At 49.3% G+C, this 23,814-nt stretch overlaps 1 protein-coding gene across 1 annotated transcript in view; it reads left to right on the top strand.

Annotated features, from left to right (window-relative positions):
* The window catches only part of ZBTB16 (zinc finger and BTB domain containing 16), a 183,166-nt gene that overhangs the window by 85,383 nt on the left and 73,969 nt on the right, over nucleotides 1-23,814 (top strand). The window contains exon 3 of the mRNA XM_040976966.1: nucleotides 6,703-6,800. Within this exon, the coding sequence (XP_040832900.1) occupies nucleotides 6,703-6,800 (98 nt within the window). The remainder of the gene's footprint in view (nucleotides 1-6,702; nucleotides 6,801-23,814) is intronic.

Genomic DNA, 23,814 nt, shown 5'->3' on the forward strand with positions numbered 1-23,814 from the left:
CATACATAAAGAGCCATATTAAAAAATAAATTGTGTTGTAAAAGCATTCGGTAATGTTTATTAATATTGACTAGTCAGGGAGCAACGAACTCTATTGCTGAGAGGATAATTTGTGGTAATACCAGCTAAGCATTCACAGCCTGTCAAATGATTGTCTAATCTCAACATTAAAAAAAAAAGTAAAAGGATAATTTCCCTTATGCCTTGAGAAAATAAAAGTGACCCACTTCCCATCCATAATTTTAAACTGTCTCTTCTCTTTCTCCCATGGGTCTCCAAGCCTTCTCTTTCTTCTGGACAATTCTAGGGTTGAATGGTAGTGCCCAGACGTCCCTGTGATTTAGGGTGGCAGCAATAATTTCACTAGCAGTAGTTTTTCTTTCATCTACCCTGGCTGCCTGCACCTACGCTGAGGGCATTGAAGACAGAGAGCCTGCATCCTGTCCTTAGAGAGCTTCTGGTGTCAGAGAACTTACACATGGCTGAGCTTTGAGTCAGAGAGTTGGATACCAAGAAGACAGGTAAGATGAATGACACTAAATGTGACTAGTGACCTGTCCTTGGAATATAGCACTGTTGGTAGCATTAGGAGGCATTACTTGGGAAGATCTGATGTCAACTTTTGAAAGTGGGGAACTTTGTCTGGCTTAGGGTGGTGGTCTCTGTGAGAACAAGCTCTGCTCAGACTGTTGCTTTCCTGCATGAAGACCTGAAGGAAGTTTAGGATATTGGACTCAATATGGAAACACCTGCAATCTTCCTGGAGGATGTCTTGGGGATGAAATTCTTGAAACTTAATACTTTTTCATTCATCCCTTCATCTTAAAAGCAAAGCACAGGATGGTGTATTGGCTGTTGGGCTTGAGTTATTTGAGTGAAAGATAAACAGGCACTTAGGTACTTTCTTGAAGTTAAACAGGGGTTCAAGAAAGATGAACAAGCTCTTTGCTGAGGAGTGTAGGCTCTTCCCTTTCTAAATTCTGTTTCCTTGAAAAAGGGAAGACAAGGTGAGGTTCTCCTCCCACAGTGCTGGTAAGTCATTACCTCTGAGACTGAGAATGTAGATGGAGCAACCTGCTGATGCTCTCCATGCACAGGGAATCACGGCAGCAGTCAGGGCCAACTGGCCAAGCCCTGCTCATGAGAGGACCAGGAAGTTTGCTGGGTGGTGAGATCACAAGGAAAGTAGAACATGTTGGTGGCAGTTGGTTTTCCCGTGGATACCAAGCTTTCAGAGAGAGCCATTTGGTTATTTAGATTATAGTTTGGAAGCTTCCATCCTTTCTGTCTGTTCTGAGAACCCCTAGGAAGCTCAGAGTTGATCACATGATAGCGTTTAAGTGCTGGGATGACTTCTGCATGTTGAGCAGCCTAGTAGAGTAGGGTGAATCATGACAGTCTGGAACCCATTGCCTGATCTTGGGATTGACCTGGGTCAGGTAAGCTGAGAACAAGGAAAACATGATCTTACAAAAGCCCTCACAGGTGGATTCTCCACTTTATAGTCTTCCTCATTCTGGGGAATGGGAGAGGACAGCTATGGAGGTCCCTCCTGCTCATGTTCCCCAAGTACTGGTCTTAGTTCCTAGCACGGTTGGCTGGAACTCACAAGTGAGGAAATTTCATCTTCAAAGTGAGAGAATCAGATTGGGTTGATGGAACAGAGAGTTTTATCCTTAAACCTTCTCTGACTCCTGATCGGCTCCAACCATGGCTATTCATCTGCAGGCAAAGGAACTTGGAAGGAAATTTAGTGTTGGTTATATGCTTGTTCTATCAGGCAGCTAAGGCTGCTAGCTTTTTCCCTTGGCTCTTGGTGATACAGTGAAGTCCTCTCCCGGCCTTCTTCCCTTGGGTCACTGATGCCTGAGATGGAAGTGGGTTGAACCCTTCCTGCCGAAAGACGAAGATGAACATAGAGGGCATTCCTTAGGGGCCATTGACTGAAGGTAGTAGGAAAGGAGGATGGATTTGATGAGGGTCTTTCCTTTGCTGTTAAGACGACTGTTGTGGGTCTCAGCAGGCTGACTTGATGTAGGCTCACCTGGAAAATACAAGATTGCTCTCAAGCTGAGGCTTCATGCTGCTGTGAAATAGCCCTTGGCTTTCCTTGTGTGGACTTCCTGAGCTCACTGCACAGGGTCCAGTACTAAACTTGAGGCTGCCTGTGAAGCTGTTGTAGTTGAATTATCATTGGAATCAGAAGAGGAATGCCCTAACTTGTACTCCATGTAGAGGTATTTCTTCAGCAATATTGAGCAGTCACTTTTAAGTTTGGCTCCCTGAAGAAGATGCAGACAGGACTTCTGTCATTATTAAGTTTGCAGTCCAATCCAGAAAGAATTGCTAGATTTTTAGATTTGCAGTGGCATAGGAGTGGTTCAGATGATGAGCGTGTGCCTTAGTAGCTTTATTTTACTAGTGGGAATTGAGAATTGGTGGGAAGAAATGATCCTTCAGTTACTTGTTAAAAAGCCCAGATTTGGGCCCGGCGTGGTGGCGCAAGTGGTTAAAGGTCCTCGCCTTGCACGCCCGGGATCCCATATGGGTGCCGGTTCTAATCCCAGCAGCCCCGCTTCCCTTCCAGCTCCCTGCCTATGGCCTGGGAAAGCAGTCGAGGACGGCCCAAAGCTTTGGGAACCTGCACCCGCGTGGGAGACCCGGAAGAGGCTCCTGGCTTCGGATCGGCATAGTATCGGCCCATTGCGGTCACTTGGGGAGTGAATCATCGGACGGAAGATCTTCCTCTCTGTCTCTCCTCCTCTCTGTATATCTGCCTTTCCAATGAAAAAATAATAAAAATAAAAAAATCAAAAAAAAAAAATAAAATAAAAAGCCCAGATTTGTTTAGCTCTCATTTCTTATAATGACTTAGGTTTCTTGGAAATATAGATGGAAACTTGCTAGAAGTTAATTTTGTTTCCCTTCTCTATGGATGTAAGCAAAAATCTGTTATGAGCAAAGTGAGTTTACCGAAGGAGTTAGATGTGGCCTGGTGTCAATCAGCATGGCAGGTAGGAAAGGACTCGAGTCTGTTCCTCCACAATGGATAGGAAGGAGAGGATGCATGGGGGGATGGATTCTCTGCTGAGGAAGAGGAAGAGATGCTTGGGTCAGGCTGAGCCAGGTTCTTTTCTACATTGCTTCTTCTCAGAGAAGAATGGGTGAAAAATCATCAACTAGGTGTTATGAAGAAAGGTACAAAAATGTTTCTAGCAGTTCTCTTTCCCTGTGTCACAGTGGAGGCTACTGATCCCAGATGGCTTTGTGCAGCCAAATTGTGGAAAGATAGGAGCGGGCTGGGAAAAGTCTGAGTATGTGCAGTAAAGAAGAAAGATGTGGGTAGAGATTACAGCTTGATCGAAATGCCTTGCAGTTGCATAGCACAGGGATGGTGCTAGGATCTTGTTGTCTATAGAGGATGGATCATGTGTTCATACCAATTAGCACTTTTGCTGTAGTAACCCAGTTGAAATCCAGTTCCTGCACTGACCATTCTGTGGACTGTGCCATGGCATCTTCTGATGGCAGAGTTTCTTGCATGCTCTTAAAATTCTTCTCTGTCATATCCTCTGTCTTGGAATAGGAGAGCCAACTGTTTCTGTCTTCCTTTGGTATGTGAATATGAATTAAGGAACCCAGGGTGGGTTCTGCTGAACTCCCAGAGAGACCTGGAAAGCTGTTCTCTTTCTTTTTCCAGGCTTTGTGAGCTGCCAGTGGGGTAAGACCTTTGTCCTTGTCCCACATACGGTTCACCTGGATGCCATACTGACCTCTGTTCCCCATGTTGGGTACTGAGTTATAGTGTGATCAGTTGCAGGCACTGTTTTTACCCTGAGCTTTGGACAGTACAACACCCCTGTGTCTTTGAACACTGGGGAACACTTGGCAACAACAGAGTGGTTCCACAGAGTTTGTTGATGAATTCTAGAAGTTTCTTTTGGTAAAGATGACTAGCAAGTGAATAAAGGATGAAACTCAAGTTGCCTGAATCATAAAATTTTATAATGAATAATTTGCCAGATTGGGTCTGGAGTTTGGCTAGATCTAATCTTGTCAGAATACCAAATATTGGAAGGCATCACAGGGAGTGGTGACAGGTGAGACATGGTTCAGGAAGAATCATCGTCTCACTTAGAGGACTCCTGTGAGGCTGGGTGAAAGGAAGTGGGTAAGAATTTTTAATAAAGTTAAGATGTTAACTGCATTGTTTAGAGGGAAGAAGGAGTAGAGAGACTATGGTAGTGTGGCTTGTCCAAGGTCTCAAAGTGAGTTAATGGCTGAATCAGAATGGAGATCTGATTCTTGCTCACTGGGCATCTTTCCTCCACCCTGCAACCTTGGTACTAACAGGGTAAGCATAAACACCTTCCCCACTATGCAAATCCAGTTGGCCAACAAGGACCACTTTTGCCTCTTGCTACGCCAGTCTGTGGGCATCTAGAGAGAAGACAATAGTAATAACCAGAGTGTCAGGGGCAGTTTATTTGTTCTGGAACCCTTGGAGGGATCAGATGGGATTCCCAGAGGTAAGTTTTGTCTGGAGGTGGCTCCTAAAATCTGAAGACTGAACACTGGGAGTCCTTTTGGAAAACAGGTGTGGATGGCTGCCTGGCTTCCTGCTCCTCCTGGTAGCCATTCCGAGAGCTGAGTACCACTGATGAATCACCAGCAAGGCAAAGGAGGGGAATGAATGAAGGGAGCCCCCCCCCTGCTCTGCCCTCCACCAAGCCTCACTGTGATTGTGTGTATGAAATTCACCTGCCCAACCCTTTGTGACATGAGCCTTTGCCACTCTGTCGTGTGTCTCTGAAAAAGCAAGCATCCATCATCCCTGAGCAAGGGACAAAAATACTCTGCCACCATGTGTACATATGTGTGTGTGCACATGCACAAGCATATAAATATGTGTGCAGGTATATGCATGCACCTCCCTGGGTATATGTTTAAAAACATACTTTACCCCAGACACAATTGGGACATGTCCCAGTACCCAGGGTTGTGAAATATATTTGGAGTAAAGAATGTTCAGTTCAAATGTTCTGTACTGTTACTGTTTCTCAATTTGGATGGATCAGCAATGGCTGGGAGTTAAGATAACGCAAGGCGGAGGGGGTGGAATGGGCTACAGAGTCATGGATGGGTGTGTTTGTGTGTGAGTCTGTGCTCGCCTATGTGCACTTGGGATTGAGAAATCATTTGTCTTTGGCAAGGGAGTGAAGAGAAAGTAAGCAAACAAGACAGTGTGGTTGGGAAAGAGTTCTGTGAAGAGAACTGTGTGTGATGCTCTCGAAAGACTGCCCACATTGGACATGGCAGACTATCCTCAGATCATGGCGCCTGCAAACTGGGTGCTGGAAGTCCCTGGGCGAGGATACCACATGACCTGGACACACTGCTATGTTCTCACTCTGGGATTTAGAGGGTGATGGCAGCAATTGGCTTTGGTACATTGTTGTGGTCTGCTCTAGGGTCTGAATCTGGGTGCTGCTGGCTTAGGTGCCTGGTATGTGCCTCCTTTGCCATCCCTGGTTTTATATTAAATCAGTGCTTTACCAACTGTTTTACCACTGCAACATTTGGATTGCTCCAGGTTGTTGGCTTCCAGAGTGCTTGGTGTTCTTTCATGTCTGTCCTGTAGATCCTACCTCTGGCTGCCACTGCCTGCCCTGGTTCTTCTGGCCCAGGGCCCTGGAGATGTTGTGAGGAAGGTGCTGACTAGGACAGAGGCGGAAGCTGTATTCTGGACCCGGCAGTGGCACACAGGGCCTGAGAATGGGAGTGTGGGTGGGAGAATGAGCATCCTGGGGCAGCTGATGGCTCAGGGCCTCTTCCCTGTTTGGACTCCCTGCTCGCTGCCCTGTTCCCTGTGTCTTACTGGCCTTATGGCCAGCTCATGACTAAAACAGGGTCTGCAGTTAAGCAGGGAGCACTGTTGTATGCTTGGCCTGTACCAGTTGTTGCAGGAGCCTCTGTCTTCCCAGAGGCGAGCATACATTTCAGATACTACATGAGAAAGGGCTTTGAAAAGCCTCAAGTAGTGACTCTCACTTTGTGTTTATAGGATATTGTCTGGTTTCTTGAAAACCTTCTTTCTTTTGAGGCAAGACATAGTGGGAAGAGTTTAAAAGCTGGTTCTCAAGGAGGGGTATGTGTGCTAGGGTTACTTAAGCACCTGGAACATCTGGATGACCTGAGAGGGGAGGCCTGTAGGATCCATAGGGACACCAGTTCTTTCATCAGCTTATTCCAGTGCACCAGGCTCTGGAGTAGCCTTTGGAATCAAAGAACAGACCCAGGTACAGCTCTCCTGAGTTTTGCAGGTGAAGGGGAAACCCAGGCACATACATGGTCAGGGTACAGAAAAGCTAGCAGGCCTCTTAACATTGGTTTGGTTTTACGCTGGTTGCTTCTTTTTCCCTTCCTCTGACACCTTGATCTGTGTTCCAGTGGAACAGGCTGTGCTCTGTTCTTTTGGCACTTGCTCAAGAGCAAGAAAGAAACTCTGGGTTGGCAGTATGTGGGCAAAAAGGGGTGGCTGAGGCAGTCTGAGAACCTAGGGCTGTGTCTGCATACATGCTGTGCCCTCCACCTGCCATCTTGTTTACCTGTGGAGGGATGGCCACCAAGCCACCAGGTGGGGTGGGCCTGGCTTCTCTCCAGCCTGAGCAGCAGCAACCTGTCTTTTGCTTTCCCTTACAGGAAGCTGCACAGTGGGATGAAGACGTACGGGTGTGAGCTCTGCGGAAAGCGGTTCCTGGATAGTTTGCGTCTGAGAATGCACTTACTGGCTCATTCAGGTAGGCAAGGATGCCTTAACTGCCTCACCCAGCCATTTTTACCCCTGATCAGAGCCAGCTGTGGCTCAGATGTCACCCTTCCCATGTCCTATCTGCCAGCCGAGGCCTTGGGGTGCTTTGTTATGAGACTCTTATGGGTTTCTGGAGCAGAAAAACCATCTCTATGGCATGCCTATCTGTTTGCACCCACCCTTCTGCTCCCCTGGATCTCCCAGGGTGAAGTTGGGCACCCAGTGCCCTGTGCGGTCTACCTTCCTAAGTAGACTGCAGTTTCATTAGCAAAACAGTTGTGGAATTAGGTTCTCGCTGTCTAATGAATCTGACTATTGGGTTCACATTATACAGGAGCCTTTAATTAAATAGATATAGAAAGGTTGGAACACAAAGCTAGTTATAGCGTGCTGTCTTTTGCAAGTTAATTTTATCCAATTCTAGTGGGGTCGACTATGTGGCTGCTGGTAATTTTGCTCATGTTTGGGCAAAGCTGCTCTGCTCCACGAGGCATGGAAAGTGGAGAAACCCCTGACAGTCAGCAGGCCCCCGGTATTCTTGGGAAGGGGAGGATTCAGCAGGCTGGGTGCTGCAACCTTAACATAACACGCAGAGGTCATCTACCTCCAGTAGTAGACCCCTCAGTACTTCCTGCCAGGGGCCTGCTCAGTTACCTTGCCATTCAGTTTGGTAATCACTTGAGGAGAGGAGTTGTCTTAGTACTGGTCTTGGTCTCCCCTTACTTAGGCAATGGCCAGGTCCGTCTTTTACCCCATATTGCTGCAAGCTATGGCCTGCCAGGTACTTCTGTGATTGTGAAATGAGCATGGGCATTAGGTTTGGGCAGGGGAGGGTTCAGGTCATGTTTGTGACCTTGGCCCAGATGTATTCTGTGAACCCCAGTTGCTGTCTCAGTCAAGTGCAGTGTTGCTAATATAATAATTATATATGTATATTTATATATAATAGTTGTTTTATATATGTAGTTGTTCAGTATTACCTGGCTCTGTGTGTGTGTATAAAAGACATCTGTAGCAAATCCGTGCAGTATAAATGGTATTTAGTGAATGTCAGTGCCTTCAGTTTGCACCTTCAGCTCCCTCATCCCACCCCCCAAAGCTGTCCTTTAGCTTCTTGCTCCACAGACTCTGTTCCTGGGAGCTGTGTGTGCTCTGCTTTCTCCCTACCCCATTGTGGCCACAGTGTTGAAGGGCTTTGTTGCAGATTCCTCTTCTTCAACTCGATTGCCTGGATGTAGAGCTACCCTGAGGCCCCTTGCAGTCCATTTTAAAGTGCCCAGCCTCTCATTTCCCAGTCTTCCTGTTTGCAGATCCAGGGACTTGGCCACCCCTGGCAACTGTCTGTCTTGGTGTGTCTGCTCCACGCTTCTGTCTCCCGTGGGGCCTCCACAAACCACGTCTTACTTCCTTGACCCAACCTTGTCTTGCCCACCTTCTCAGAAACCCAAATCCAGGCTTTCTTGCCTGCAGTACTCACTTGGCACTCATGAATGCTTAGATATTGCTGCTTTAGTGATGTGTGCCCTGCAACTTCTTATTTCTTTCCAGCTTTGGACATTGTTTAGGTTTGGTGTGTGCTTTCACAAAGTGCCTGCCAACCTGGTTAGCCACCCCTGTCCCATCTTTGCTCTGGTGTTGGTCATGTTGAAAGGAGGCTCTGTACTTCCCAGCCCACTGTTAAAGCTTCCTTGTCCTCTGGAACTTGGCCCCTGTGACCCATTCCTTGAGTCCAGTATACAGGCTGGACATAATCTCTTCTTATTGAGTTGCTTATGTGCTCCTTGCTCTTTGAATGCACTCCATCTGTCTGCTTAGGACAGCCCTACCAGCATCCCTTCCACAGTGCTCTCCTCAACTGTTGACTGTCTACAGCCAGAAATAATCATGCCCTCCTCTGGGTGCTCACATTTCTTTAATAGAAACTCTTTGAACTCTGTCTTCCTTTGTGTTAGGGGTACTTAAGACCTTCCTTGACCTCTCCAACATGGAAGGCAGAGTGATAGCGATAGAAGGAATTTGGGCACCCATCACTAGATATTATGAACTTAGGAAAGAAATGTGAATTAACATGGGTATAAATGGGGCACACCTGGAGATGGAAGAAGCCCATCAAGTGTCATGCTTTGTAATGTCATGTTTTCAGGCAGTAGGCCTTAGTAAGGGTGACTTTCCCTGCCCTCTGTTCTAGTAACAGACCTGAAGCTGCTACTCAGGGACACGATCTGTCCTCATTGTGTCTGGCACGTTGCCTGGCACACTGGAGTGATCAGTGTTTATTGAATGAATGAGTGCAACCTGGGAGGAAGTTGGTGAACAGCTCAGGAGAACTCTGGGCTTCTGCCTGGGGAGGAGCTCACCAGAGGGGCAGCCTGGAGCCCCCTGGCACACATGGCGGCCTCTTCCAGGTGGAGGTGGTGCAGCAGGGTGGAGGTTAGCTGCTGTCTGTCCTGTGGAGCACACATACTAGCCCTGTTGGAGGGGCAGCTGGGTGTGGAAAGAGAGCTGCCTTGACACATTCAGGTGGGCTCGGTGTCCCCCCCCCCGCAGTCAGACAAGGGGACTTTGTTATCTCTTTCCCCACCCCACCAGTAGGAAGCAGGGGTTTCCTTAGGGGAGTACTCTCCAGTTTTCCTTGAGAAAGCCCTTGGAGTTCCCGTGGTCTCCTGTGAGTGCCTGGAGGCCATGGGAGCTGGGACCTGTGACTCTGCTTTTCCCTTTGCCTGCCTGTCGCCATGGACAGGGCAGCTGATTGCGTGGAATGACTTGTCCCTCAGGGCAGATTTCGGGCTGGGCAGATGTGAAGAATCACACTGATGCATAGCTCAGAGCTTACAGAGTCGGACATGTCCCGTGTATGCCTGCTCTCCCACATATCCCTCACAGGGGTGTCTTGAAAACAACATAGCGCAGGGGGTTAGTAAGGCTAGGGCCATCCTTTGTGCTGCTTGTCTGAAGACACCTGGCCTTACTGGACTGGCCCTGACAGCTTCCAGTGGAGGTTTTTACCCGTTCTGATTGCTGCCCTCCAATGCCAGCTCACAGAGCTGTGGGATGCTCTAGCAGAGATGCTGAACTGGAAGGCCTGAGACAGTCTTGCAGCTGCTGGGCTTTGGAGGCTGCAGGGAGGCAGCAGAAAGTCGGAAGGAACCTGCAGGTCTGTAGTGCAGACCCATTTTCCAGAGCTCATAGGGAGGGTGCAGAGGCTGTGGATGAGCCTAAAGGGTGACAATCACTCCAAGTCCCTGAGCACCCCCTTTGGTGAACGGGGGCCTGGGTCTGTCTGAGAGTCACAGCCATTCCCTTCCATGTGTTTGTGCCTGCTGTTTTTGGGGGCTGGGTGGAAGAGCTGCTCAGAGCTCACTTCCTTGCTCGCTCTGCGTGCTGCGGCCCCACCCCCCTCTTGGCTAGCACTGCCAGTGTTTGTTATTGTAGTTCTGGCGCCCGGCCAGGCTGGCTGGGAGCCAGACTTGTGGGTACAGTATGTACAGTGAGTGCTGAGCCAAGTTTGTCATCATACACGATTAATTTTTTTTTTCCCTAATCTGGTAGGGGTGGGGTGAAGGAAGAGGCAAGGAATGAGTTTCTCTGATGCTGGCAAATAGGCCACATGGAATTCTGCAGAGATGTTCATTACAAGAAAGCCAGAGAATATTCCTGCCTCATTCTCCTCCACAGCCAGTCCTTAGCTTCCTCCTCCTCCGAGTTTCCTATCAGATGGAATCAGCCTGTAGGAGATCGACAGCGCAGGGCTTTATTTCCAGTGACTGGAATACTAAATTTACACTCCTAAATCAGTTTGCATTGTGTCGAAATTGACAATTTGTTTAATTAGAAGTTTGCCCTGTAGGAGGCCCTTCTGAGAGACCATGGTTTCTCTTTCTCTCTTACTTCCTTCTTTTTTTTTCTTTCTAGTGTTTTTAAGACCTTAACTGGTAGTAGGCAATGTTCAGTTTAATTGGAGTTTTTATTTGGATTTGAATGTGTAAACTAGTCAAGTGTTCATGAGATATACCTGGTAATAACAAGAAGTTTAAATGAACCAACAGTAAACTGAGTTGTGAACTACGAGGTGGCTGGCCAGGACTTGCACGTGCGGAGGCAGGTTTGGAGAGTCTGAAGGGTTTGAGTGTTGGGGACAGGGCCGTGGTGGGGTGGGAAGAAAGGCAATCTCAGGGGCTTTGCAAAGTTAGCACCTGGGGGAAGGGGGAAACTTGGGGGCTGGATGGTGGCTGACCTGCCCTTTGTGGTCACAGGGTCCAGAAGCATCTGTGCATTCAATATCCCCATGCCTCTTGTCATTCGACACAAACTGCCCATGTCTCCAGCTGAGTCTGCAATGGGCCCTAGGATGGCTCCTGTTCACCCAGTGGTGTTTCCCATGGCTTAGCTTTATGTTCTGATGGGTTAGAAAAAAGCACACACTTAGCCCCGTTTTTTGACTGGGTTGTAAAGCTATTAGAGGTTTGCATATTTGTGTGGTCTGGTCCTGTTTGGGGTGTACCATGTTTTCAGATCCCATAAAGGTAAGCACATGTCGCAGATCTGGCTCTGTGTACTGCCAGCATCCCTGCCCTCAGGGAGTTTCCATCCACCACGTCAGTGAGATCATGACACAAAAATGGAGTGTGGGCTGCAGGACAGGGAACTGTGCAGGCAGGGGGTGTTCCAGAGGAGAGCAGGGCAGGGTGAATTGGTGAAGGATGAGGTGCTAGGAGCCTGAGCCACTGATGGGAAGTGGAGTCAGCTGGGCAAGCAAGAGGACAGAGTGCAGCGTGTGCAGGGAAGAGGCATTGGAAGGCCTAGCCCAAATGCTTGGTATTTCCCTGAAGCAAGCTTGGGAAGGAAGAGACATATTTCCCCTCTGAAACTGAAGGAACTCTGGGATTGCTGATGCAGACTAGACGGCAACTTGGGGAAGTCAAAGTGGCATGTCCACGTTGGGTGTAGTGTGGAGAGTTCTGTGCTAGGGAGGGACATGTAGTCCTTTTGGGGGAGTTGATCCTGCCAGGGGCCAGATCCCCTCTTCTCCCTTCTCCTTCTCTGGGCTGTGAACCAGCAATATGAGGAAGCAGAATATGGGCTTCTCTGATGGGTTTGCAGATTCTAGCCGTGACAAGGGGTGGCTGGGATCTGTGATGTAGAATCAGGATCATCTGTCCTGAAGGGAAGAGGAAGCCCTGGGACCAGAAACCAGGTTGATTCTCTTTTGCTTTCCCCTGCTATAATCCCCTGGAAGAAGAGAATATGATCAGATGGCAAAAATTTGTATCTTTTCTTTGCATCTTATTTCTCTTTTCTTCCTCCCTTCCTCTCTCCCCCCTTCCCTCCCTTCTTCGCTCTTTTTCTCCCTCCTTCCCTCCTTCCCTCCTTCCCTCCTTTCCTCCTTTCCTCCTTCCCTCCTTTCCTCCTTCCCTCCTTCCCTCCCTTCCTTCCTCTCCTCTCCTCTCCCTCCTCTCCTCTCCTCCTCCCTCTCCTCCCTCCCTCCCTCCCCTCCCCTCCCCTCCCTCCCCTCCCCTCCCCTCCCCTCCCCTCCCCTCCCCTCCCTCCCCTCCCTCCCCTCCTTCCTCCTTCCCTTCCTCCTCCCCCTCCCCTTCCTTCCTCCTTCCTTCTTTCCTCCCTCCCTCCCTCCCTCCCTTCCTCCCTTCCTTCCTTCCTTCCCACTTAGCTTTGAGTTTCAGGTACCTGCTTCTCAGGGACCAAGAAGATTGGGGAAGAAAATGACAAGCTGAGGCACCCCCTGGTGGTCCTTGTGCCCATGATTGGAGGGAGAGGCACCTTAGGGTCTAAAGATGGGGATCTCTGCTCTTGTGGCAGCACTAAGCTTGCAGCTTCCTTCTCTTTTTCCCCTCTCTCCTCCCAAATTTGTAATCTGCTCAGAGAAAGATGGGGGTACTGCTAGGCATGGGAGAACACATGGCCAGCCTTCTTGGCCTGTACTCTGGCCACCTCTTCTTCCTACTTCCGCTAGCTCTGCCTTCAGGATAGCAGCCAGGTCCAACGCAGGAGCCCACCTGGCCTGGGTCCTAAGATGCAGGCACCTTGGAGGGGGTGGGTTGTGAGAGCTGAAGATCAAAGATCGTAGAGTCCTCCCTTGGGTCTGTGTGGGTAAAGAGCACGAAGAGACAGCAGAGTGAAAGGAAGGCTGTTTTCTCTGGTTCTCTCTTGAACACTCTCCTCTCTCTCTCCCCCTCCCTCTGGAGTTGGCCTGCTTCCCGAACTTTTTCCCAGAGTGGTGTCGTCACTGGCCTGCCGGCAGGTCTGGATGTTCTGCCAGCATTCCAGAGAGTTTATGATGGCTTGCAGATGCGCCTCCAAGAACACACTGTACCCAAAGCAGAAATTAATGCAGGCTTGACTGCCGTCCAAGCCCATACACAGGAGAGAGGAAAAAGAAAACAAAAACTGTTTAATGCTGTTTATAAATTATACACTGACTGATGAAAAATACATTTCTCTCCTGCCCCCTTCTCCTTGCCCCTTGCCTCGCTGCCCCCTCCTCAGCCCCCGCCCCCTCTCACTTTCTGCCTCAAGAGCTTCAACGAAGACTGAAAGAATATAGTTTTGCTTTTCAGCTCCCGTTTTGGCTGAGAGCCGAAACCCTACTGCTGATTCACAGCCAGAGTGTTTTTCCCTTTTACCTGATGAAATATACTGATTTTCCAGCCCAGATGGATGTTGTTGATTTTGTTGTCTGGGTCGTTTTTTGTTGTGATTGTTATTATTTGGTAGTTTTTTTTGGGACCAGAGATTTTGTTGACAGCAAATGTCTGGTTCTATGATGGCAGGGGGTGTGATGCTGGCCCCCAGGACAGACAGATCTCTTGAATCTGTCCACTCTGAGGGTCCTGGAGTGTGCATCCAGGCTCCCCCAGCCCCCCGAAGACCCCTCATCAGGACCAGCTGAGAAAGTTGGGAAAGTTGAGTGCAGGTCATTGTAATAGACAGTGTCTTTACCTCCTGTTTTTCAGTTTTGCACCTCTCACCCCCTGTGTGAGAAAGAAGAGGTTCATGACTCTACCACTCCCCAAATATACATCCCTGTCTCCATATGGTGCCTTAGCACGGGTTGGGGAGGATGGCTTATCCACCCCTTTGGATCGCCAGCCTATCCCCCTTCCTCACCCACCCCCATCCCAATTCATTCTATAAATTCGTTTCCACATTATGTCTAACCATTTACATGGCTTTTGTGTTTTTTAATACTGCTAATGTTTATCATTTGCCCAACAGGCTCGACAGATTTTGCTTCCTGTAGAGCGTCGCGGCTGTAGAGCCCCCTGGTTGCTAAGGAGCAGTCTCCCCGTACTGTAATGGGCTGATTTTGTATTCTGCTCAGCGCTGTCTCTTATTTTTGTATGCAAGACAAAGTGTTTTGATGGAGGACGATTGCGGCAGTGTCTGGAGGCTGTTTGGAGTTTTATGGGCTGTACAGTACACTGTGTGCTCTCTGAACAGAACACAGGCTGTTGAATTTGGGATTGGATTTGTCATCCCCCTCCCCCCCCCCCGCGAGAGAGGAGCCTGTCAGATAGAACATTACTTTAAGGGTGGAGGAAAAGTGGAAATTATGTAATAATTTTCCTCCTCCTTTCTTTCTTTCTCTCTCTCTCTCTCTCTCTCTCTCTGATTTTTCTATGCCAGAATAGGGTGGTTTCTCCCACACAGCCCCATGGCTGCACATGCGTGTGCAGAGCTGGTGGCTGACATCCCCGTTAGGCACTGAAGGGTACCTTGAGGGTAGCTGCAGGGGCATCTGTCTGTCCACTGTTGATTCTCATTCTGTCCTGTCCTCTTCCTTGCTGCTTCCCTCCATCCTAAGGGCTGGCCCTAGTTTTTGTCTGAATACGAATGGATCATGGGTTTCAGAGTTGGCATTATTTGCATGGGATCCACCCAAAGGCAGTGCTGGTTTGTGTCTCACTTCCAGGCTCTTTTCACCTTTCTTTGGCTTCCCAAGCATGCACCCTGCTGGAAGGATTCTTGGTGTTGGGGAGGGATTTCATGGCCTCCTCCTTCCCCAGCTCCTTTCCCTGGCTGTGCCTGGGTCTTGGTTTCTGAGGCTGTGCTGCTACAGCTCAGGTGCTGCTTTGCCTGACCACCACACTGCTGCAGGCAGTGCAGGCCTCCCAGTGCGCTCAGGTGTCAGAGGTGACAGGTGTTTGCTTTTTAGCAATGCTTCTCTCTGCTCCTTCCATTTCCCCCCAGTCTTCTCTCATCTCACTTCATCTTTTTGTCCTTGTATCTGTGTCAACCCCGGCTCTCTTGACAATCCTGTGTATATTTCCTATCTTCCCTCGCACGTCTTTGCCTTGATTTCCATCTGTCCTGGGTTGTCTTCTCACTGTCTGCCTGTCTGTCTCCAGATCCCTCCCTCCCTGAAAATTGCTCAGCCTGCAACTTGGGCAGTCACTGAATGAGGGAACAAAATGTCACTCTCAACCAGAGGCCTGGGAACAGCTCTTGAGCCAATGACTGGACAATGTTCTCAACTCTCAAAACCTTAACTTTTGACTTTTGCCTCATGAGGGTGAGTGTAGGGCTTCTCTGCCTTGGCTGTTGCTTTTCCTGGGTCTGATTTGTTTTTTGATTTTCCCCAAGTTGTGTTGAGGCTGTGCACTAAGTAGACAAGCAGGGTTAGGTGTTGTAAAGTCCTCACTGGAATTTGCCACTCCAAGTTCACCTTGGTGATGTTGAGACTCCTGGACTACAGGCTGAGTACAGAAACCTTACAGATGGTTTTCCTCATGTGTCTGTCCTCTAGGAAACTTCAATAAGTATTTGCTGAATAAATCACTGTCCTGTCATTCATGTGTTTGGTGACGGGCTGATTTGGGCAGGGTGGGGACTGAGGTATATACAGATTCTAAACATCACCCATGAAGAGAGCTGTTCTAGGACACAAACTGGTGTCAGGGAGAGGCCCAAAGCGCTGGCTTTCTCGGCTTCCAGGAGAATGGACTGAGGGTGAGAGGAGCTGCTGGTGGAGGACTCTGTTGAATGGAGAGTCTCGTGGGCTGCAGATGTGGTGGGGACATCTGCTCAGCTCTGGTGACTAAGTGTGGGGCAGTGGAGCTCACAGGCCTTGAGTCTGTGTTCCACAGGGCTCAGGCCAGATCCTTATGTTAAGAGTCATCTGTAGCTTGGCCCTGTGTACTTGGAAGTCTCCTGATCTTCCATAGTCTGCTCTCATCAAGGCCAGTTGGTAGGGATAGACCCCAGGCACTTTTTCACCCAGAGGCACCAGGTAGATGGGCAACCAGTCTCCACATTGCCCCTTGATGACTTTCCGAGAGATGGTGCAGTGTGTACCTGCCCAGGTGGTCCAGCAGCCTGCACCTCTGTGGTTTGTGTGTGTGTGCCTGGGCATGTTTTGAACAAGAACCATTGGGGAGAGGGGCATGGAGGTGACAGGGCACACATGTGGAGGTCTGAGGGATTGTTCTGTGGGGCAGGCAGACTCACCATTTTGGGGGCCGGTAGAGGAAATTGGCTTGGACAAATCTTCAGGTTGGAAGTCCTTCCCAGCTGGAAGGCAGGAGAAGCTGTTGTGTTCCCAGCAGTGAGGTGCTGAGTCCTAAGCAGAGTGCTCTCTGTATGTGTGTGTGTGTGTGTGGAGGGGGGACATGGTGAAGGGCATATGCATATCTGTGTGGGGTTGTGTGTGCAAGCATGAGGGACAAAAAGAGATTGAAAAACAGCGTTTACATGAAATACTCAAAATTGTTCTCCTGGCCCGCACAGACCATTACCTTAAGATTTAAAACCTAAATGTACTCATCATATCAGGTGACTTCCACTGACATTCATGCTTGATTGCAAAGCCTGCTCTACCTTTGCGTCAGAATCCGGTCGTTGGTTATTAATCCTCGGATGATGCAGGTGCCCATGGCCTTGGACTCGGCCCTGTGGCTTGCCGATGTTGTGTGATGGCTGCATGTGCTGCTCAGCCAGACCCCGCCCAGGAAAAACAGCCTCTTTTACCTTTATGGGCCTGGCCTGGGGTTTCTGAGGAATGGAGCAGGCTAAGGCAGAACCTGGGTTGACTTTGGAGGGGATAAAAGTTTGCGATTTTTTTCCGTGTAAGAATTTGAGTTTCCTATGAATGATTCTGTGTTTTGTGCACTACTATGCATTTTCATAACTGTCTCTTCTGCTTTGGGTAAAGGAAGGGAGGGAAAAAATAACAGCAGCAGCATTCTGTGGGCAAAGGAAGAAAACAAGAGAATGGGGCAGAGAACAGGCTAAATTTAAAATTGTAATTGGCTGACTTCCACTGGCTTGCGGGTGTTTTAATGACTCATAATAACTTCATTTAAAACCAGCTGAGCAGAAAATAGATTGGAGAGGAGCCTCGGGCCATTATGGATTTGTTTTTTTTGACAAGCTCGGTTTTCAGCAGTCAGGAAGGCTCTCAGAGAGGGCTTGGCTGTGTTTCTGTCTCTCTCCCTCTCCTCTCTCCCTTCTTCACCCCTCCCACTCAGGTTTGGTGGTCTGCCCAGCAGAGATGTACAGAAACCAGGACTAATTTATTATTATTTTTTTAGATTCTCCCCCAAATCTTTTATTTTTAACTGATTAAAAATAGATGCCTTGAGGTAATATTTTGGCATCGGTAGGATTTTTTTTCATTTTTGATGTAGCAAATGGAACTTAAATAAAATTGTTTTAGAAATTACAGAATTAGGTAGTAAAGCAACTCCAGAGCCTACATTCCCCGTGCCATTCGGCTTTTCCCCCAGTCAAGGTCCATAATTATGGGGCGTTTCCCCCGGCTCCTCCGCCCTCTGAGGGTGGACTCTGCCTTTGAATTGTGAGATTCTTTTGTCATCCTGGCAGCAGCTAGTTGGTTCTTTAGAACTCCTGGGGTTTGGACTGGATTGGTGAGTCTGGTTATCCAGTCAGCCCTGGGAAGTACAAACTTTGGGAGTTGCTGGAAGAGATTGTAGTCTGCCCCTGGCCTTTTGGAGTAGACCTTGTCCATCCTCCCATCCCTGTGCCAGAAACAGGGCCAGGTTGGCCAGATGTCCCTTTCTCTTGCTCTGTTAAAAGCTCATTTAAGGCCCGGTGCAATGGCTCAATTGGCTAAATCTTCCCTTTAATTGTTGGCATCCCCCATTGGGTGCTGGTTTGTGTCCCAGCTATTCCACGTCCCATCTAGCTCCCTGCTGATGGTCTGTGAAAGCAGTAAAAGATTGCTCTAAGGCCTGGGATCCTGTGCCCATGTGGGAGACCCAGGAGAGGCTCCTGGCTTCAGATACTCAGCTCCAACTGTTGTGGCCATTTGGGGGAGTGAACCAGGGCATGGAAGGTCTTTCTATCTATCTTTCTCTCTGTAAATCTGTCTTTCCAGTAAAAATAAGTAAATCCTTAAAAAGCAAGAAAAAAGTCAACCTGCTCAGTCCTAGGATGCATCTGTCTTGTCTGGGCATCTGCATGCATGGACCGCTTATCTGCCTTGCTTAAGGCCCCTGTCATTCCCTTTGCTGAGTAGCTGTTTATCTGGCAGTCATTTCTCAACAACCACACTTGTTGAGAACATGCGGCTTATGTGTGTGCCTTCCCTCCCACCATGTCACTACCTGGCGTGGTCACCCACTGCACAGGGGCTGTATTTCTCAGTTGTGTTTTGCATGGGCAGGTGTGTGAATGGGCCCAGGGAGGGAAAATGCTCAAGATACTCCCTGCTTTCTTCCAGCCCCAGGAGTCTGAACGCAGAGACCAGTGGGAGGCAGGGGCCCGAGCAATGGCAGGTTCTGTTGCATCCCTATGGCCTGATGTGCAGCAGCTCCGGGGAGATATTAGCATCCCTTCAAAGAACAAGTGATCCAGGATGGGGTGCTGAAGACTCAGGAGAGGGAAGAGGGAGTGATAATGACTGCCAGTCGTGTTCTAGGCACTGAGCCTGATATTTGCCGTATCCAAGCTCAGTGAATTTGGCCTTCTTGAAGGCAGACATGCTGATTCCATTTGACAGCCAAGAACACTGAGACTGTGAGAGTCAACTCGCTTGAGAATGTACTGGATTTCAATCCAGGTTTTCTTTCCCCTCCAGCCCATCCTTGCTTATAGTAAATACTACTGTTGCTCCTGGTCCTGGGCTCAACCTCCTGCTTCTTAGTGCCTGAATTATTGTTTTTTTTTTTGGTTTTGTTTTTTTCCTATTTGTAGAGCTAACCAATGTCTTGGGCCTAGACCATGAGCTGCAAAGGCCCTGTCCTCAAGTATCCTGGGGTGGGGTGGCCAACACTGGCTACTGCACAGAGCCTTGCACCTGGGCCTCCAGGAGCAGGTATGGCTTATTTGCCTCTTTCTGCTCTGCCAACACAGGAAGTCTTCCCTAATGGCTAAGGTATGGCCATTATTTCTGTACAGCTCTTTAGGGGAGTGCAGAGATGGCTGGTTCTGGGAGCATCACTGAAGGATTCATGGGTGGCTGTCCCACCTACTGGTGTCACACAGAGGTGGGGAACAGGAGAAAGACCTCTTCCAAGGCAAACCAGGTGAGGTACCCTGGGATGCTAGCTCAGCAGAGAAAGGGGTGGCTTGTTCATCCTGCAGCAATACCAAGGGGAACTAAGACCAAGAGCTTCTTAGACCACCACTCCTTGGAGTATGACTCAGGCAAAGTGCAGCCTCCTCGCCTGACCTTGCTCGGTGTGTCCTGTGGAGCTAGACCACTTGGCATAAGGCTAGGTAACGCCTCTTCTCTGACAGCCTTGTCTTCCCCAGGCACACGCTGGGGTTATTGGAGCCTTCTCTGGGGAGCAGAGCCTCAGCCAAATGGGAACCAGATGGTGAGGATTGGGTAACAGAGAGAAACCTCAGTGACTGTTCTGGGTCACGTGCATGGTTCTGTCTCGGGAAGAAATCTTTTATGGATTAGTTCATGTGTTAGCCATGGAACTTAAGGCCAATGTTCTTACCTGCAGGGAGTGGTCAGTCTGAGGGGTGATAGCAGTGACCTGGTGAGAGAAAGTGTGCCCCACGCTAGGTGTACTCATATGTCCTCATAGGGGAAGGGGAGACAGGTACTACAAGAGTGAGGGAAAAAATAGCTTCACAAGGGAGGTCTATGGGATTGTGATGGGGTTTCTGCCCAGGAACATCCAGAAAGAGCTCCGTGCTGGGCAGAAGACGACTTTCTTGGACCAGAGGAGACAAGAACTTGACTGGTCCAGGAGTGGCCAGCAAGCAGCAGCTCCTGCTCCTCTACCTGCTGTGACCCCAAGAGGCCGAGCGTGCAGTACGCTGCACTTGGTGTCCTCACAGCCCTGACAACCCAGTGACCTCCCTGCTCTGCAAGTCGAGAAACACGGCATTGAAAAGGAAAGGTGGCTGCTCCAGCTGGTCCTGTCTTTCTCTGAAGTGTCACCTGAACAGACTCACCTGTGAAAGCAATGCTTTAAAACTGGATCCAGAGGCATTTTGATTCCTCACAGGGGACTTGATGAGCATCCAAATACACTGAGTGTCCAGAACACCCCTGAGCCCAGGTTGAGCAAACACCATACACAGGGTGGCCCCTGGGATGAAGTTCAGGGCGTGTGTGGTCTCCGTGGGAGGTCATATCGGGGCACCCAGGGTCCCCCATGTGTGCCTTTAGTGCAGGGAGTGCTCCTGGCAGAAGCCTGTGGGAGAGGGGCTGGTACTTCTACAGGTTGGGGCATCTTTGCTTGGCTTCCTCCAGGATTCAACCTGACAAAGATTACTCTGCTAGACTTTCCCTCACTGGTTAACATACTATCCCTTCCTTCCTTTCAAAACTAGCCCCATTTTGATTGCAGTTCTTCTGCTTGCCAGGAAGAGGGGCAGGGAAGTGGGGTAAGGCAAATTCTAAGCTTTTCATTAGATAGTTGGGATAAAAAGTCTTCTGGTGTATTGGGAATGAACTTCCTCAGCTCTCTCACTATTATAAGCTAATTGAGCCAGGGGAGCTTGTTGGCTGCTGGGTTTTCTTGGAGTAATTATGCAAGGCCCCAGTTGTTTTCAGTAACAAGGTAATTCAGGTAAAGAGAGAACCCAATGAAACTTCTGATTGGCCAGAATCATCCCCCCATTGTCTTTGTGAGTGGGAGTTCAGGATAGATGGTGGCTGGGAGATAGGAGGCTGCTGTACTTGGGAACTGATAGGAACAGGTGAGCAAGCCCTGCTGGGGGCCAGCTTTGCACTGATTGAGATTGGGATCTGGATTAAGACATGCCTGGCATAAGGGTGAGAGAGAAGATAGGTGCAAGCTTGGAAGCTGACCAGGGAGCAGGGACCTGTCTCCATGGCTTACCTGTGCACTGAGGATAGGACCTAAGGACAGGTACCGCAGGCAGAATCATACCTTTTGTCTCCCCTGGGATTCTGTCCTTTCCCAGGTGGGCAAGATACAATGTGGATGAAGAGACCATGGCAAACACCCCAAGGATCTTTTCTGTTGCACAAGATTCTAGATGGTGATCACTTCTTAGACAGGCTATCCCTACCCAGAACTCCACTCCTATGCAGAATCTGAGTCAGGAAGTAGGAGTTGGAAGCAGCCAACCAGGGAGCTTGGGCTTGGTGGGCTGGGAAGGGCCCTTCCATTGCCCTCTGGAAGGGGCCTTGGTCAGTAACCACACTGGAGTGTCCTCTGGGTGGCCCTGTTTCACCTCTGGCCTGTGGCCCAGCGGCGCTGAGTTGTGTCTCTCGGACAACAGCGTGTGACTGTGCTTCCCGGTAGAGCCCCCAGTTCCCCAGGTGACAGGGGAACTGTCATTGTCAGCTGGGCGCTCCATCTTTCTGCCACCACGTGGCTGGCCTGGCTTTCTGCCTGCCCTTCTCGACTTGCACAACCTGCCGTTCTGCTCTAGGGGCATGAGGGAGGCTCTGTGCCAGGCCTGTCTGGCTCTTCCCTTTCCCTCTCCTTCTCCCTCTCCCACTTCAGTGTCCAGACCTACCTTTGGTCTCTGCCTGCACTGTCTTTTATCCCACCTCCCAGTCGCAGCCAGGGGCTGGCTGCATCAGGCAGGAATGTGGTGTTTGCTTAAATTGTAAAATTAGCTGGGGAAGTTAATGAGGTGATACGCTACTACCTCAGAAGACCAGGGTGTTCTGCTGAGGTACTTCGAGCATCTCACCTAAGAAAGAAAGGGGGAAGGAGCATGCTACTCAGGTGTGTAGCAGAGGGCCAGGTAAATGTCCAGTCTGGGACTCACCTGTTGCTTTCTTAGCAGTGGCATCTGAGAAGTTGTCTCCTCAAGCCCTTGTGTTGGGAGACCCCTCTGGAATTTTGGGGTTTGTTACCACATACCCCAGGGTAGCCCCAGACCATCCACAAGTGCTTATAGTTAACCACTTCAGTGCCCACATGCCTTTTTTGTTCTGGGAAAGGAAGAAGAGACAAAGACCAAATGCTTTGTGTTAGAAAAAGCCTGCAGTGGGCTCATATCCTGACTGCTCCACTTCCAATCTAGCTCCCTGCTAATGGCCTTGGGGAAGAAGCAGAGGATGGCCCAGGTGCTTAGGCCCATCCAAGGAGACCTGAGTGAGTCTCCTGGCTCCTGGTTTTGGCCCTGGCTTGGACCTGGCCATTGTGACCATTTGGAGAATAAGCCAGCAAATAGAAGATCTTTCTCACCATCTGTCCCTCTCTCTGTTATTCTTTCAAACAACAGTAGATCTCAAAAAAAGAAGATGAAGGAGCCCACAGTGTAAAGGAGAAGGTTAAAGACAGCAGTGACAATGGCAGCCAACATTTGTGGGTGGGGGGGCAGTTATAGGTGCCAGGCACTTTTCTCCATTATTTCATTTGATCCACACAGGACCAATATGAAGTTAGTATTGTGATTTTGTTAAATCCATATTATAAATGGGGGAACTGAGAAGCTGAGTTCACTTGCCTAAGATCACCCAGTGAGAGGTGATTGTCTGCTGGGGACACCTGGCTCTGGCACCCCAACTCTAGCTTTGGGGCTGTGTCCATCCCTTTTGCAGGCTGCCCACCTCGCAGCCCATGGCCCACAACATGCAGCTCACACACTTGCTAGTGCTCACCTTCAAGCTTTGCAAGTCACGCTCTCAAAGGTCCATGCCTAAGAACTGCCAACAGTCTATTTTCTGCCCACACCAAATTCACAGGTCCTCCCATTACACCAAACAAACCTTTCTGTTTGCAAGCAGCAACTCTTATGTCACAGCAGCTGTCAGAAGCACTTGAATCATGGCTAAGGCTTCACATAGGAACTGGTTGCCCCACCTGGGCCCTCTGTGGGGGGTGAGCCAAAAAGGGAGTTGTTTTGCTTTTGTTTTGATTTTTTTTTTTTAAGTGGGAAGATGGGCGTCAAGTGTGACAGGCAATATTTCTGTTTTGAAGAGTGTGGCGCCTTCAGGCTTCTGAATTGTGAGCCTGAAAATGTCAGTGCTGTGGCTGTAATGTAACACCTCAATTATGGTGCAGGGGGGTAAGAGAGCCAGACTCGGAAACCTGCAAGGTTCTTTAGATCCATGGCCTGAGCCACAATTAAGGTTTCAGAAACACCAAAGGCAAGCCAATGAGTGTCATTTTTAACCAGTTTGAACATTTTACTACTTCCTAACATCAGAAGCGCCCAGGCTGGAGAGCCCGCTTCTTGTCCTCAATAAAGTGATTAAGCTGAATGGGTGTTGGGGAGTATTATTAGGCTGAGAAGGGCTAAAAATAGACATGCTCTGCTTTCTGAAAGCCACAGCAGGCCTGGAGAGATGGGCAGCCTCGAGGTGCCATTGAGGGACCTATGGAGGAGGGAGAAGTGGAGGGTGGCAGTCCCCTGGGCCCCAGCTCTGAGATGGGGTGAGAGAGGCACCGTGATGGGTGAAGCTGGTAATGGGGCCTCTTTCCTGCTGTCATCAAGTGTACAACAATGGTGGAAGTCATGGTGGATGGGTTGTTTCTCTCATAGTGTAGAGATCTGTATGTGTGCATGTGTACCTGGACATGTGTGTATCAGTGAACTTGGAGTAAGTGATAGCTCTGGAGTCTAGGAGGGGCACACTCAGC

Source organism: Ochotona curzoniae, unplaced genomic scaffold, assembly GCF_017591425.1.
Source record: "Ochotona curzoniae isolate NIBS_2020 unplaced genomic scaffold, NIBS_Ocur_1.0 contig_2723, whole genome shotgun sequence".
In the NCBI taxonomy this organism is placed as follows: Eukaryota; Metazoa; Chordata; class Mammalia; order Lagomorpha; family Ochotonidae; genus Ochotona; species Ochotona curzoniae.